This window comes from Pan paniscus, chromosome 10 (genome assembly GCF_029289425.2).
Source record: "Pan paniscus chromosome 10, NHGRI_mPanPan1-v2.0_pri, whole genome shotgun sequence".
Lineage (NCBI taxonomy): Eukaryota > Metazoa > Chordata > Mammalia > Primates > Hominidae > Pan > Pan paniscus.
Genome location: NC_073259.2, coordinates 43,726,804 through 43,743,555, shown reverse-complemented (window position 1 = coordinate 43,743,555; position 16,752 = coordinate 43,726,804). Strand labels below are relative to the sequence as shown.

Genomic DNA, 16,752 nt, shown 5'->3' with positions numbered 1-16,752 from the left:
TCTAGTATGCTTTTACTTATTATACTTGGGAAATACTAAACTTCTTGGCTCGTATGTTGATATTCTTTACTGCATTTGGGGAATTTCCAAATACTTGCCAAAAATTTTTTCTGCCCTCTCTTCTCCTTTCTTTTTTTGGTACTCCAATTTCATATGTTGGACTGATTGATGTCACTGAGATTCTGTTCATTTTTCTTCAACCTATTTTTGTTGTTGTTGTTGTTCTCCAGATTGGATCATTTCTGTGGATTTGGGTTCATCTTCAAGTTCACTGAACTTTTCTTTTGCTGTCCCCAATGTGATAGGACTGTCCAGTGAATATTTTAGATCCTGTATTCTAGAGTTTCCATTTTTCAAAATATTTCTTCTCTCTCTGCTGTGATTTCCCCTTAATTTCAATTTATTAGAAACATAAATGTTATCCATGAATATATGTACTTGTAAGAACTGTATTAAAATCTTTGTCTGCAGTCTGACATCTGGGTCATCTTGGAGTCCTTATTTTCCCTCCCTTTTTTTGATTCTTTTTCACCTGCAATTCCATGCCCTGAAATATTTCTTTCATTGCCGTTTTCTTTTTTTCTTTTTTCTTTTCTTTTTTTTTTTTTTTTTTTTTTTTTTTGAGACGGAGTCTCGCTCTGTCGCCCAGGCTGTAGTGCAGTGGCACAAACTCGGCTCACTGCAAGCTCTGCCTGCCGGGTTCACGCCATTCTCCTGCCTCAGTCTCCTGAGTAGCTGGGACTACAGGCGCCTGCCATCACGCTTGGCTGATTTATTTTTGTATTTTTTAGTAGAGATGGGGTTTCATTGTGTTAGCCAGGATGGTCTCGATTTCCTGACCTCATGATCTTCCCACCTCAGCCTCCCAAAGTGCTGGGATTACAGGTGTGAGCCACCGCGCCTGACCAATTGCTATTTTCTTGACTAGTGGTCTCTCTCTCTCTCTCTCTCTCTCTCCATATATATATATATATATATATATATATATATATATATATATTTTTTTTTTTTTTTTTTTTATAGACGGAGTCTCGCTCTGTTATCCAGGCTGGAGTGCAGTGGCATGATTGTGGCTCACCAAAACCTCTGCCTCCCGGGTTTCAAGCAATTCTCCTGCCTCAGCCTCCCGAGTAGCTGGTACTACAGACGCATGCCACCATGCTTGGCTAATTTTTGTAGTTTTAGTAGAGACGGGGTTTCACTGTGTTGGCCAGGCTGGTCTTGAATTCCTGACCTTGTGATCCGCCCGCCTCGGCCCCCCAAAGTACTGGGATTGGAGGCGTGAGCCACCACACCCGGCCTAGTGGACTGTATTTTTAAAATAATGCTGTTTACTTGATTTTAGTTCCTTAGGGGACATTTTAACATTAAAGTGTACTATAATGTATGACATTACTTAGGTAAAAGCAATAGTCATAGTTATTTTTTAGGTCTTGTTAAAATCAGTTTGTCAAGGTTGGCCATAATTGATTTCTTATTGTTTGACTGATTGCAATTTTAGGAGTGGAGGAGGGTTCCTGGCCTATGGCTGTAAGGATCATAAAATGTATCTTTCATACATTCATTGCAGTGGTAATTTTATGCTTTCACATGTGTTATTTCATTTGATATTCCCAGCAACTTGGTGTGCCTTTGGTTTCTAATCTAACCTTCTTATATCTTCATATTATGTAGCTTGAGCATCCCAAATCCTAAATTTGAATTGCTCCAAAATCGAAAAGTTTTTGAGTACTAACATGCTGCTCAGTGGAAATGCTCATTAGAGCCTTTTGGATTTTCGGATTTGGGATACTCAACTGGAAAATACAATGCAAATATTCCTAAATACAAAAAAAGCTGGTACCAAGCATTTTGGGTAAGGCATACTCAGCCTGTGGTTTTATTAAAAGGGTCAGCAAACATTTTCTTTAAAGAGCCAAACAGTAAATATTATAGATGTTGATGGCCATGTAATTCCTGTTGCAGCAACTTGCAGGGCAAAAGCAGCCACAAGCAATGCATAAAATGGTCTGCTTTATAAATTTACGAAGTGTTAGAGCATTTTTTTCCTTTTTAAACGTAATATAGGAATTTGAAGCATATAAATTGATAAAATGGTATAATTAGTTACTGTTTACCCATTATCCAATTTTTTCCCCCAGTTTTATTTATTTTATTTTATTTTTTAAAGAGACAGGGTCTCACTTTGTTGCGCAGGCTGGAGTACAGTGTGCGTGATCATAGCACACTGCCACCTTGAACTCCTGGGCTCAAGGGATCCTTCTGCCTTCAGAGTAGCTAATTATTTTGTTTGTTTGTTTGTTTTTGTGGAGACAGGGTCTTGCTGTGTTCCCAGGCTGGTCTCAAACTCCTGACTCAAGTGATCTTCCCACGTTGGTCTCCCAAAGTGTTGTGATTACAGGTGTCAGGCACTGGGCCCAGCTCCGCACCACTTCCCCCCCATTTTTTTCTATTTTTTTTGAGACGGAGTCTTGCCGTGTCGCCCAGGCTGGAGTGCAGTGGCGCAATCTCAGCACATGGCAGCCTCTGCCTCCCAGGTTCAAGGAGTTCTCTGCCTCAGCCTCCCGAGTAGCTGGGATTACAGGCACCTGCCACCACGCCCGGCTAATTTTTGTATTTTTATTAGAGACGGGGTTTCACCATCTTGGACAGGTTGGTCTTGAATTCCTGACCTTGTGATCCACCCGCCTCGGCCTTCCAAAGTGCTGGGATTACAGGAGTGAGCCACCAGGTCTGGTCCCAGCCCCCAGTTTTAAAATTTTGGCAAAATGGACATATAATATACCATCTTAATTGTTCTTATTTTTGTTTGTTTTATCTTTTTCCCCCATCTTAACTGTTTTTAAGTGTACAGTTTAGTGCTATTAAATACATTCACAATGATTTGCAGCCATCACTGCCATCTATCTCCAGAACTCTTTTTAAAAAAGACTGAAACTCTATAAATGTTACCCAATTTTAACAGTTAGTAGAAAATGGCCATTCTTGTTTCCTCTATATTCCCACTCATTTCTCTCCACAACCCCAGTCATCTTGAAGCAAATTTCAACCTTAATTTCAGATTTCATCCATAAATAAATTAAGATTCGTATCTCTAACAAGAGGGATTCTTTCCCTTTTTTTGAGACTGCGTCTTGCTCTTATGCCCAGGCTGGAGTGAAGTGTGGTCTCGGCTCACTGCAACCTCTGCCCCACTGGGTTCAAGCTATTTTCCTGCTTCAGCCTCCTGAGTAGCTGGGATTACAGGCACCCACCACCACGCCTGGCTAATTTTTCTATTTTTAGTAGAGACAGGGTTTCACCATGTTGGCCAGGCTGGTCTCAAACTCCTGACCTCAGTTGATCTGCCTGCCTTGGCCTCACAAAGTTCTGGGATTTCAGGCATGAGCCACTGCACCCAGCCGGAATTCTTTCTTAATACAAGACGACAATATCATCATTAGACTTTTAAAAATGAACAATGTCTTGAACATTATCAAGTACCTAGTCACTTTTCATATTTTCCTGATTCCCCTTCTTTCTCGTTTTTCCTCTTTAAAAATCTGGTCTGGACACTGTTCCTGTAATTCCAGCACTTTGGCAGGCAGATCACATGAGGCCAGGAGTTCCAGACCAGCATGGCCAACATGGTGAAACCCTGTCTCTACTAAAAATACAAAAATATTTAGCCAGGCTTTGTGGCTTATGCCTGTAGTCCCAGCTACTCGGGAGGCTGAGGCCCGAGAATCATTTGATCCTTGGAGGAGGAGGTTGCAGTGAGCCGAGATCACACCACTACACCCCCAACATTGGCGGCAGAGCAAGACTGTGTCCAAAAAGAAAGTAAAATAAAAAATAAAAATCTGTAGTTTTGTCCTATAACTTTGTATTTTTTTCTTTTGGAAGTTTATGGGTAAGATAATCATGATCTGTCTTGCAGTGTTTCTTGGAATATAGATTTTGCTACCTTTATTCTTGAGTGCAGTTTAACATGATTCTCTGTCCCTTCTCTCCTGTTTTTCATGCAAATTGGTAGCTAGATCTTTTTTTCTTTTTCTGTTTTTTAAAGACATGGCTATCATGGAAAGTAGCTAGATACTGATCTGTCTCCCATATTTCATGCATTTTGGTAGCAAGAGGCATGATGCCTTGCTACCTTGGTAGCAAGGGTTTGATTTTTGGGGCAATAGAGAGGATACAAAAGCGAGCTGCTATGCTCATTGGTCTGTTAATTCATTAGAGATTGCTAAAATTGTGGTATTTCTCTATCTATTTTTCATTTATTAGAAACTCTTACTCATCTTCATTACCCTGAGTTACAGGTTCTATGTGAAATCCATGTTACATGCTTGACTCTGGCTTTTATTACCAGTTTTTAAAAGTGTTGATTTTTTAGCCAATTTTTATCTGTTTTCGGTTTTGAATATTTAAACATATTTGGGGTATTTACTGTTCGTGTTGATTTTGGCCTCTTTGAATTGACTCCTGAGACCTTTTGTTATACAGCCATAGCAATTTTTTTTTTTTTTTTTTTTTGAGATGGAGTTTTGCTCTGTTGCCAGACTGGAGTGCAGTGGCACGATCTCAGCTCACTGCAACCTCCGCCTCCTGGGTTCAAGCGATTCCCCTGCCTCAGCCTCCCAAGTAGCTGGGACTACAGGTGTGCACCACCATGCCCAGCTAATTTTTTGTGTTTTTAGTAGAGACATGGTTTTACCATGTTGGCCAGGATGGTCTTGATCTGACCTCGTGATCCGCCCGCCTCAGCCTCCCAAAGTGCTGGGATTACAGGCGTGAGCCACCCTGCCTGGCCAGCCGTAGCAATCTTTACTGGTTACCTTGCTGTGCAGTTTGTCAAGATGTTCCAGGCTCTTACACATTTCATGCCAAAGGACTGGAGTCAACCAGTTCTTTTAAATCCTTAGGCTACTTTATGGGGAAATGGTATTTTGTGGACCACTGCCTAGACACAAGTAGTATTTGTGTCTACTGGTTTTGTCATTGTTTCTAAGCTTTTTTAGACAGAGCTGTTTAGTTTTTATGTTTTAAGACAAAAATATAGGTTTGTACTGATGCTTACAATTTAAATTCAGGCTGTATGGTTTTCCTTTCTTCTGCCTCATGTCTGTTTCTCCTTTTTCCCATATGAAAATCTCGAAAAAAAATCCGCCTCCTGGGTTCAAGCAATTCTCCTGCTTCAACCTCCCAAGTAGCTGGGATTACAGGTGTGCACCACCATGCCTGGCTAATTTTTTGTATTTTTTTAGTAGAGATGGGATTTCACTATGTTGGCCAGGTTGGTCTTGACTCCTGACCTCAGGTGATCCACCTGTCTTGGCCTCCCAAAGTGCTAGGATTACAGGCATGAGCCATTGTGCCTGGCTGCCTTGTCTCCTGTTAATTTTTTTTTGACTTAATAGTGTATTCTGGAAGTCACTTCATAATGGTGTTTAGAGCATTTTTTCAGTTCTTTTTTATGTTTATGATACTCAGTTGTTTGGATGTACACGTTGTGTTCAACTGGTGATGGACTGTTGGGTTGCTTCTGGGGCCCATAGGTTTCCTCACCTTTTACAATTAGTGTTAGTGAATAGTCACGTGGGTATTTTTTTTCCCACAGCTTTATTAAGTTATTCTATAATTGGCAAATCAAATTGTATACATGCTTTTTTGGTATTGCAAACATTTAAAGTCAGCAATTTTGAATTACATAATACATTATTATTAACTATCATCACCCTGCTCTCCAGAACTTATTTCTTCTAACACAAACTTTATACCCTATGAAACATTTCCCCAGTCCCTGCCTCCCCCTATCCCTAGCTTATGGTAACCACCATTATACTGTCTCTATGAGTTCCACCTTGTTAGATTTCAAATACAAGTGAGATCATGCAGTGTTTGTCTTTATGTGCCTGCCCTATTTCACTTAGCATAATGTCTTCTAGGTTCATTCAGGTTGTCACAAATGACAGGATTTCCTTCTTTAAGACTGAATGGGTCTGGGCATGGTGGCTCATGCCTGTAATCTCAGCACTTTGGGAGGCCAAGGCAGGCGGATCACCTGAGGTCAGGAGTTCAAGACCAGCCTGGCCAACATGGTGAAACCCCATCTCTAGTAAAAATATGAAAATCAAGGCCAGGCGCGGTGGCTCATGCCTGTAATCCTAGCACTTTGGGAGGCTGAGGCGGGTGGATTGCCTGAGCTCAGGAGTTCCAGACCAGCCTGGGCAACAGGGTGAAACCCCGTCTCTACTAACACTACAAAAAAAATTGCTGGGTATGGCTGTATGCACCTGTAATCCCAGCTACTCTGGAGGCTGAGGCAGGATAATTGCTAGAACCTAGGAGGTGGAGGTTGTAGTGAGCCGAGATCGTGTCATTGCACTTCAGTCTGGGCCACAGAGTGAGATTCTGTGTCTTAAAAAAAATACAAAAATCAGCCGGGCGTGGTGTTGGGTGCCTGTAATCCCAGCTACTCAGGAGGCTGAGGCAGGAAAATCATTTGAACCAGGTGGCGGAGGTTGCAGTGAGCCAAGATTGCACCACTGCACTCCAGCCTGGGCGACAGAGCAAGACTCTGTCTCAAAAAAATAAATAAATAAACAACTGAATGGTATTCCAGTGTGTGTGTACACCACGTTTTCTCCATCGATTCATTTGCTGTGGACACTGGGTTGTTGCCATATGTTAGCCACTATAAGTAATGCTGCAACACAGACAGTAGTGCAGATACCCTTCAGCATACTAATTTCATTTCCTTTGGATATACATAGGGTTGTTGGATCATACGGTACTTCTATTTTTAACTTTTTTTTGACCCAGAGTCTTGCTCTTGCCCAGGCTGGAGTGCGGTGGCACAATTTCAGCTCACTGCAATCTCAGCCTTCCAAGTAGCTGGGATTACAGGCGTGTGCCACCATGCCCAGCTGATTTTTGTGTTTTTGGTAGAGACGGGGTTTCACCATTTTGGCCAGGCTGGTCTGGAATTCATGATCTCAAGTGCTTTGCCCGCCTCGACCTCTCAAAGTGCTGGGATTACAGGCATGAGCCACTGAGCCTGGCCTATTTTTAACTTTTTGAGGAATCTCCATACTAGTTGCCATAATGGCTATACTAATTTACCTTCCCAGCAACAGTGTACAAAAGTTCCCTTTTCTCCATATCTTCTCTAACACTTCCTGTTGTTTTTTTTTTGTTACACCCATTTTAATAGATGTGAGATGCTATCTTGTGATTTCAACTTACATTTCTTTGATGATTAGTGATTTTGAGCATTTTTACATATGCCTGCATTTCTTTTATGAGTGAGTTTAGCATCTGTTTCATATGTTTAAGAGCCGTTTGCCTTTTTTTGTTCTGTGAACGCTGTTCATAGCATTGTTGGGCCTTTTCATGTCTGTTTTTACAATTCGTGTATTAGAGATACTAGTACCCTTGCCTGTGATGAGCTACAATTTACTATTTTGACTTAGTTTTTTGGGAGGTTTTTACTCTGCTTGTTGTTGTTGTTTAGAGACAGGGTCTCGCTCTGTTGCCCAGGCTGGAGTGTGGTAGTGCGATCATAGCTCACAGCAGCCTCCAGCTCCTTGGCTCAAGCAGTCCTCCCCACTCTGCCTCCCAAGCAGCTAGGACTACAGGTTGCACGCCACCATGCCCAGCTTTTTTTTTTTTTTTTTTTCCCTTGTAAGGGATGGGTCTCACTGTGGTACCCAGGGTGGCCTCGAACTCCTGGGCTCATGCAATCCTACCCCCCTGACCTCTGAAAGTGCTCAGGTTACAGGTGTGAGCCAGCACACCTGGTTATTTTGACGTGTGTTTGTGTGTGGCGGGGGGGGGTTTTACCTTGTTTACTATGGTTTTTATACCATGAAAATGTTTTTATTATTTATTAATTAATTAAAGGTGTCATTTTCTTTTCTTTTGCTCTACTGATTCTACTGCAGGCAGAAATAGTATAGTCATGTAAAATATATGTTAAAATGTAAATTAAATGTATTTTTAAAAATATACACTTAATTCTTTGTTGCTATAATGTGTTCCTCTTCTAGGCAAGGATAAAAGCCATCAATACATTTTTTGCTAAGAATGGTTATCGATTAATGGATTCTAGTATCTATAGTCACCCCATTCAAACTCAAGCACAGTATGCCTCCCCAGTCTTTATGCAGCCTGTATATAATCCTCACCAACAGTACTCGGTCTATAGTATTGTGCCTCAGTCTTGGTCTCCAAATCCTACACCTTACTTTGAAACACCACTGGTAAGTGAGATCCTTACAATAAAATATAATAATATTTTTAATTTGAGCTGAAATTTGAAGAAATCAGTTGGAGTGGGAGCTCATTTATGTTGACATTGATGACTTTTTGGCTTTTATTTTATTTTATTGTTTGTATTTTTCGTAGAGATGGAATTTTGCCATGTTGCCCAGGCTGGTCTCGAACTCCTGTGCTCAGGCAGTCCACCTGCCTCAGCCTCCCAAAATGCTAGGATTACAAGCCACTATGCCCGGCCACTTTTTGGCTTTTAAACAGTGATATGGATATCTAATTCTCCATACCAAATAAATGCATATGACTAAGAGGTGAGCTATTAGAGCGCATAATTTTATTCCATAAAATTTGCTGAGTGAATTGAAAGAAGAGACTGGATAAGTTTTGCGTGATTTTAAATGCATTTTAGTGTAGCGAAATGTCAGACCAGACATTCTTTACTAAGTTATGAATTGTTCATAAATCCAGTGGTACTTGAAGTGAATATTGCAGAAATGAATCAGTAAAATATTTTAAGATATTTTTGGCTTGTAAAAGATAAATTCATAAGCTCATTAAGGTTCTTGTGACCCTCACACCAGATTTTACCTTTGCCATTAATATTGTTTAAACATACATTTTTTTCTAGGCTCCCTTTCCCAATGGTAGTTTTGTGAATGGCTTTAATTCGCCAGGATCTTATAAAACAAATGCTGCTGCTATGAATATGGGTCGACCATTCCAAAAAAATCGGTAAGATAAAAACCATAGCTGTAATGTATTTTAAACAATTCCTAATGGATCTTAAGGCATTAATAGCAATGTTTGTTGTCAGGCTCAGTAATAAGGTTTGGTGGATTTTTTGTTTGTTTTGTTTTTACTAAATGTATATGAACAGTTTAATCTAGAATTCGTAAAAACACTTTGACCTTTGAGTTGGTAATGCATGTAACAGACTTGGGATTCAGATTTTTTTTAATAATAAAAGAGAATAGAAAAAATATTTCATGACACCAGTCTCTGACAAATCTGGTGACTAATTTCCATTTAGTATGTTAAATGGGTAGCATTTTAGAGAATGAATTCTTTGAAGATATAAATGTTGTTAACTGAATAGTGTAATAAATGTTGGGATGTATGTTATTTAGGTTTTTAAAGGATTTTTGAAATGACACCCAAGAACTACAGTGCACAACAGACAGTAGCTAACATTTATTGCACATTTAATATCACAAACTCTGTTCCTAAGGGCTTTACATATTTTATCAGTTACTTTTTTCAGAACCCTTTATAGGTGCACTTATGTCTACTTTACAGATAAGGAAATTGAGATGTAAAATATCATGTCTGAGAACACACAGCTAGTAATTGGTAGAGCTAAGATTTGAACCTAGGCAGTTCAACTCCAAAGCCCGCACTTAAAGCACTATGTTCAGGATAAATTATTAAGAATCATAGAAACTATATGCTATCATAACAAAGATTGAGATGTATGTCTGAGGTATTTTTCTTTATGTAGACATCAACAGATAATCTCAATATTTGGTATATGTTATGGCTTGTTGTTGTTGTTGTTGTGGGGGTAGAGACGGGGTCTGCTTATGTTGCCTGGGACTGGTCTTGAACTCCTGGGCTCAAAGCAGTCCTCCCACCTTGGCCTCCCAAATTGCTAGGATTACAGGCGTGATACTATGGCTTTTAACACAGTATGAGTAACCAAAGAATAAAGGACTGACATATAGTCATTTCGATTTATTTAATAGTTTCACATTTATTACTTCTCGTTTGCTGTTTTGTGAGACTCTTGGTTTTTGAGGGTTTTTCCTAATGGTTTATTTTCAGTGACAGTCTTTTGCCAGATTCGATTCTTCTAATTATTTCTTTTGGAAAGGAGACCATCTGGAGTATGTTTTTCCAAGATGACTTCTAGGAACTTAGTCCTTTTTTGACGGGTTTTTCTGAAACTTGTTTTACTGGAGAAATGAGCCCCAACAGAATGAAAAAATATTCTTCTCACTGGAAACATTGTGTACTACTCTTTAATAGTCAGAGTTTTTGGACTATTCTTGACAGACACAATTGGTTAAAGCAATTGAAGATCATTTTCAAGTGTTAGAAAAATTTTACTACTAAGCATAAACACAGGCTGAGGTGGGTGGATCATCTGAGCTCAGGAGTTCAAGAGCAGCCTGGGCAATATGACGAAACATCATCTCTACCAAAAATACAAAAATTAGCTGGGCGTGGTGGTGTAGTGCATGCCTGAAGTCCCAACTACTCAGGAGGCTGAGGAACGAGAATTGCTTGAGCCTGAGAAGCACAGGTTGCAGTGAGCCGAGATCATACCACTGCACTCCAGCCTGGGTGACGGTGAGACACTGTTATTCCCTGCAGCCACGCCCTCTCACCCCTCCCTGCTCCCCCCTCCAAAAAATAAAGGTACTGATATTTGCAGTTGCTTGACTCTGAAATACTTTACTTGGCTCCATGGTTATTTCTTTATTGTTACCTTTTATCCGTTGCATCTTTTTGGTGACAGCCAGGAATGACAGTCAAGTTATCTTTACTTATAAGGAAGTATACCTATGGTTTTGAAAATACATGGTGTGTTTAGTACATTTTTGCATGTTACTTAAAACCACTTATGTACAGTTCTTTTCCATATATTTGACCAATACAGGTTGGTAATTTTTAATTACAGAAATAATAAGTGAATACTTTTTCTAAAAATGCAAATAAAGACCTTCTGGACCAGCAACCCAAATCCTTGTTTCCTTCTTGCTTCTAAAAAGTGACTACTGCCAGGCATTTATTATTATTATTAATGTTAACAGCTAAGGGCAAAGTCTTTTTTAGAGAGCCTTTTGCAATTTTTATATTACCCTGTGACAGCCCAGTGATGATCACTATTCCTACTTAGAGAGAATAGGACTAACTTTCAGAAATCCAGGCATTTTTCTACCTTTCATACTATCTTTCTTTCACTTTACTTCTCTTTTCTGTCTTTTATCACTTCTTTCTTTCTTCATTCTTTCTCTCTTTTGCCTGGATCGAGATTGTTAAGTCCCTCTCAGTGAAGGGTAAGATTATGAGATCTGAGGGCTGTATAAATGTAGTAAGTTGTCCCTTAAGCATATTGAAATGTAGTGTGAAAGTTGGATGAAGGACATTTTCTAAACATATGCAAATACCATATCTATCATATCAGTTCATTTTCAAGATGTAACAGGTAATATAACAATTTTTTTTTTGAGACGGAGTCGTGCTCTGTCACCGGGCTGTAGTGTAGTGGTGCAGTCTCTGCTTACTGCAACCTCTGCTTCCCGAGTTCAAGCAATTCTCCGGCCTCAGCCTTCTGAGTAGCTGGGACTACAGGCATGTGCTAGCTAATTGTTGTATTTTTAGTAGAGACGGGGTTTCATCGTGTTGGCCAGGATGGTCTCAATCTCTTGACCTCATGATCCACCCAGCTTGGCCTCCCAAAGTCCTGGGATTACAGGCATGAGCCACCATACCCGGCCTTTTTTTTTTTTTTTTTTTTTAAGACGGAGTTTTGCTCTTCTTGTCCAGGCTGGAGTGCAGTGGCGGGATCTCGGCTCACTGCAGCCTCCGTCTCCCGGGTTCAAGCGATACTCCTGCCTTAGCCTTCCAATTAGCTGAGATTACAGACGCATGCCACCACGCCCAGCTAATTTTTTGTATTTTAGTAGAAACTGGATTTCACCATGTTGGCCAGGCCGGTCTCGAACTCCTGACCTCAGGTGATCTACCCGCCTTGGCCTCCCAGAGTGCTGGCATTATAGGTGTGAGCCACCGCATCTGGCCTAAGTATTTTTAAAATTACTTTTTATAGCCAGTGGGGTGGCTCATGCCTATATTCCCCACACATTGAGAAGCCAAGGCAGGCAGATCACTTGATCTCATGAGTTGGAGACCAACCTAGGCAACAGAGTGAAACCCCGTCTCTACTGACAATATAAAAATTAGCCAGGCATACTGGTGTGCACCTGTAGTCCCTGCTACTTGGGAGACTGAGGTAGGAGGATAGCTTGAGCCCAGGAGGCAGAGGTTGTAATGAGCTGAGATCGCACCACCTCGCTCCAGCCTGGGTGACACAGCCAGACCTTTCTCAAAAAAAAAAAAAAAAATTACTTTTTGTTAAGTGACATACTATTTTCATTGCTATTTAAGAAATCTAGTTTGTAATATAAAGTAATTCTATGGCAAAGTGTCACTTTATGTGAAACTCAACCCAACTTTTTTTTTTTTTTTTTTAAGACAGTGTTTTGCCCTGTCACCAAGGCTGTAGTGCAGTAACATGATCATGGCTCACTGTAGTTTTGACCTCCCAGGCCCAATCAATTCTCCACCTCAGCCTTCCTAGTAGCTGGGACTACAGGCGCATACCACCATGCCTAGCTAAGTTTTTGTATTTTTTTTTTGTAGAGACAGGGTTTTGCCATGTTGTGCAGGCTGGTCTCAAACTCCTGGGCTCCAATGATCCTCCCACCTCAGCCTCTTAAAGTGCTGGGGTTACAGATATGAGCCACTGAGCCCACTGCGCCCAGCCTGATAATTTTATCTTTGTTTTTGGTTTTTGTTTGTTTTTGTATGTTTAGTTAGAGACAGAGGGTTTCACCACGTTGGCCAGGGTGGTCTCGATCTCTTGACCTCGTGATCCACCCGCCTTGGCCTCCCAAAGTGCTGGGATTACAGGTGTGAGCCACCACACCCAGCTACTTTAAGTTTTAATAATGGTAATTTTTTATGGTCCGTAAAGAATAAAACAGGACAACTAGAGATGCTGTGGGAATTTACGTTTAATTGGTGGGGTTATAATTATTCAAGAGGTTTTAAATCCCTAGGCCTAGAGTCAGGAATTGGCAACATGTGATTTATATTGTTGGTTTATAACTATGAAAATAGATTACAAAAACTGAGATATATAAACTGCAAATAATGGGCCAAACATAAATCTCACTCTTCTTAATCTGTAGATCCAAGATCCTCAGTTGCTTGAGATTTTAGGTGTTTTTGCTACTGATTAAACTACATTCTTTTTATATTAGTCGACCTTAGCTTCATCTGTTGTAAGCTTTTAGGAAGTTGGGTGCTTATACCCATCATCCAAGATAAAAACTCCCTTTGTTAAAAGCAGATTGGTTGGTTTAACCACATTGCATACCTTAATTCATGCAGTCATGCCATGCTATTGGGTGCATTGGTATTTTCCTAGTTTGCTGTCCTACATATGGATCTTTTGATAAATCTCATTTGGTGATGGATGTTTAGTAAGATGCTAGGTTTTGTTTGTTTTGTTTTTTGAGACGGAGTTTTGTTTTTGTTGCCCAGGCTGGAGTGCAATGGTGTGATCTTGGCTCCCTGCAAACTCCACCTCCTGGGTTCAAGAGATTCTCCTGCCTCAGCCTCCTGAATAGCTGGGATTACAGGTGTGTTCCACCATGCCAGGCTAATTTTTGTATTTTTAGTAGAGATGGGGATTCACCATGTTAGCCAGGCTGGTCTAGAACTCCTGACCTCAGGTGATCTGTCCGTCTCCACTTCCCAAAGTTCTGGGATTACAGGCGTGAGCCACCATGCCCGGCTGAGGCTAGGATTTTAATTATATTCCAGTATTTCTTACTCTCTTCATTATTACTCCCCTAAACAGCCTTTTTAGGCATTTTCCTCCTAGTTTCCGCCTGCGAAAATTTAATACTACAGATTATTGTATGTCTGTATGTATGTAATGTATGTATCTGTGCTTTATACATAAAATGATTACTTTTTGCCCTTCCTTCACCCCCGTTTTTACTCCCATTAGCGTGGTTTTGCTTCCATTAAGAATGCATAGCTGGGCCTGGTGGCTCACATCTGTAATCCCAGCACTCTGGGAGGCCGAGGTGAGCAGATCACCAGGTCAGGAGATCGAGACCATCGTGGCCAACATGGTGAAACCCCATCTCTACTAAAAATACAAAAATTATCTAGGTGTGGTGGCACGTGCCTATAGTCCCAGCTACTCGGGAGGCTGAGGCAGGAGAATCTCTTGAACCCGGGAGGCGGAGGTTGCAGTGACCTGAGATCGCGCCATTGCACTCCAGCCTGGCGACAGAGCAAGACTCCGTCTCAAAAAAAAAAAAAAAAAAAAAAAAAAGGTGTTATAGGCCGGGTGTGATGGCTCATGCCTGTAATCCCGACACTTTGGGAGGCCAAGGTGGGCGGTTCACGAGGTCAAGAGTTCAAGACCAGCCTGGCCAACATGGCAAAACCCTGTCTCTACTGAAAATACAAAATTAGCCGGGTGTGGTGGCATATGCCTGTAGTCCATCTACTTGGGAGGCTGAGGCAGGAGAATCGCTTGCATCTGGGAGGCAGAGGTTGCAGTGAGCCGAGATTGCACCACTGCGCTCCAGCCCGGGCAACAGAGCAAGACTCCATCTCACCAAAAAAAAAAAAAAGAAGAAGAATGCATTGCATAGACTCATAAGCTTAAAACCTGGCTGATTTAAACATGTCGAGAGTGCATCCAATGACATTAGCTAAAATCCTAATTCTGAGTATTGAGGTAGAAGTAAGTTTCTTTCAAAGAACTTTGGATTTTCCCCCGTCTCTCCAAACACAACTTAAAAATATATATATATTATTGTCTTAGAGATAGGGTTTTCTCTGATGCCTGTGCATGAATTCAGTTGTGCAATCATAGCTCGTTGCAGCCTCAAACTCCTGGGCCCAAGCAGTCTTCTGCCTCAGCCTTCCAAGTAGCTGGGCATATTATAGGTGCATACCACTGCACATTTTAATTTTTTTTTGCAGTGATGGGGTCTTGCTGTGTTGCCCCAGCTGGTGTCGAACCCCAGATCTCAAACAATCCTCCTGCCTCAGCCTCCCAAAGTGCTGAGATTACAGGCGTGAGCCACTGTGTCCAGCCCACAACATTTTTTAATGTAAAATTTACTTCACTTTGGCCTGGCACGGTGGCTCACACCTGTAATCCCAGCACTTTGGGAGGCCGAGGCAGGCATATCACAAGGTCAGGAGATCGAGACCATCCTGGCTAACACGGTGAAACCCCATCTCTACTAAACAAAATACAAAAAATTAGCTGGACGTGGTGGCTGGCGCCTGTAGTCCCAGCTACTTGGGAGGCTGAGGCAGGAGAATGGCGTGAACCTGGAAGGCAGAGCTTGCAGTGAGCCGAGATGTGCCACTGCGCTCCAGCCTGGGCAACAGAGCGAGACTCCGTCTCAAAAAAAAAAAAAAAAAAAGAAGTTTATGTCACTTTTTAAAATAACATCTGGAATGTAAAAGGGGCAACACTTTTACAACATTATTCTTTTGTGTTTAACTTAATTTTTTGAAAACCCCAGTACAACAGGAGCCAATTTTTTACCTAAGGAAAGATGCTTTTCTGTCTCGATTTACTGCTTTGTGTATATCATTTTGTATTTCCTATAGTGTGAAGCCTCAGTTTAGGTCATCCGGTGGTTCAGAACACTCAACAGAGGGCTCTGTATCCTTGGGGGATGGACAGTTGAACAGATCTAGTTCAAGAAATTTTCCAACTGAACGGCATAACCCCACAGTAACTGGGCATCAGGAGCAAACTTACCTTCAGAAGGAGACTTCCACTTTGCAGGTGGAACAGAATGGGGACTATGGTAGGGGCAGGTAAGAAAATAAAGTACCTGAAAACCTTTGATAATAATGTGATCATCCTGAATAATTGAAGAACATGATCTTCATAATAATTAAATGAGCATTTAATTATTGATATATGGTTATATTAAATAAATACGTTATTTTCAGAACATGAGTTGGTTGCTTTTTATAATTATTAAGAAATAGAGTGCCCATACAGAATATAGCTCTGAATCAGAGGTTTATAAAGTTATTCTGAAGTTCCTTATAGCTCGTATAAGAAAGAATAGCTTAGAAAATTAACATATCCATTTGCCTTATGGTTTTAATTTCTTCCAGCTTTTAAACTATAGAAGTGGCTGGGTGTGGTGGCTCACACCTGTAATCCCAACACTTTGGGAGGCCGTGGTGGGAGGATCATCTCAGGTCAGGAGTTCAAGACCAGCCTGGCCAACATGGTGAAACCCTGTCTTTATGAAAAAAACAAAAATTAGCTGGGCATGGTGGCAAGCGCCTGTAATCCCAGCTACTTGGGAGCCTGAGGTAGGAGAATCACTTGAACCCAGGAGGCAGAGGTTGCAGTGAGCCAAGGTTGCACCACTGCATTCCAGCCTGGGTGACAGAGCGTGACTCTGTCTCAAAATATAAATAAACTATAGGGGTGAGGTTATATATTGCCAACTTGCCTAATTAAACAATAGTATGGTTCTGGTTTGAAGGCATCACTACTAACAAATGGGCTCATCTTACTTTATGGTGTGGTAGTAGGTAAAGTTTTTAGTAAATTGGCTCAAGATCCCTCAGAATAATATATTATCTTTTAGTAATAGAGAAAACTAGCCCCAAATGTAGAAAGATGTTTAAATTGAAATGTAT

General features: G+C 40.9%; 1 protein-coding gene across 31 annotated transcripts in view; it reads left to right on the top strand.

Moving 5' to 3' along the window:
• Positions 1-16,752, top strand: part of LARP4 (La ribonucleoprotein 4) — a 79,103-nt gene that overhangs the window by 44,539 nt on the left and 17,812 nt on the right. For 23 of the 31 annotated variants that reach the window (XM_034935868.3, XM_034935867.3, XM_034935865.3 and 20 more), the window contains 3 exons: positions 8,031-8,243; positions 8,885-8,988; positions 15,694-15,906. In XM_034935868.3, coding sequence (XP_034791759.1) covers positions 8,031-8,243; positions 8,885-8,988; positions 15,694-15,906 — 530 coding nt within the window. The remainder of the gene's footprint in view (positions 1-8,030; positions 8,244-8,884; positions 8,989-15,693; positions 15,907-16,752) is intronic. The other 8 variants (XM_034935874.3, XM_063593501.1, XM_057299460.1 and 5 more) reach the window with 1 other exon arrangement.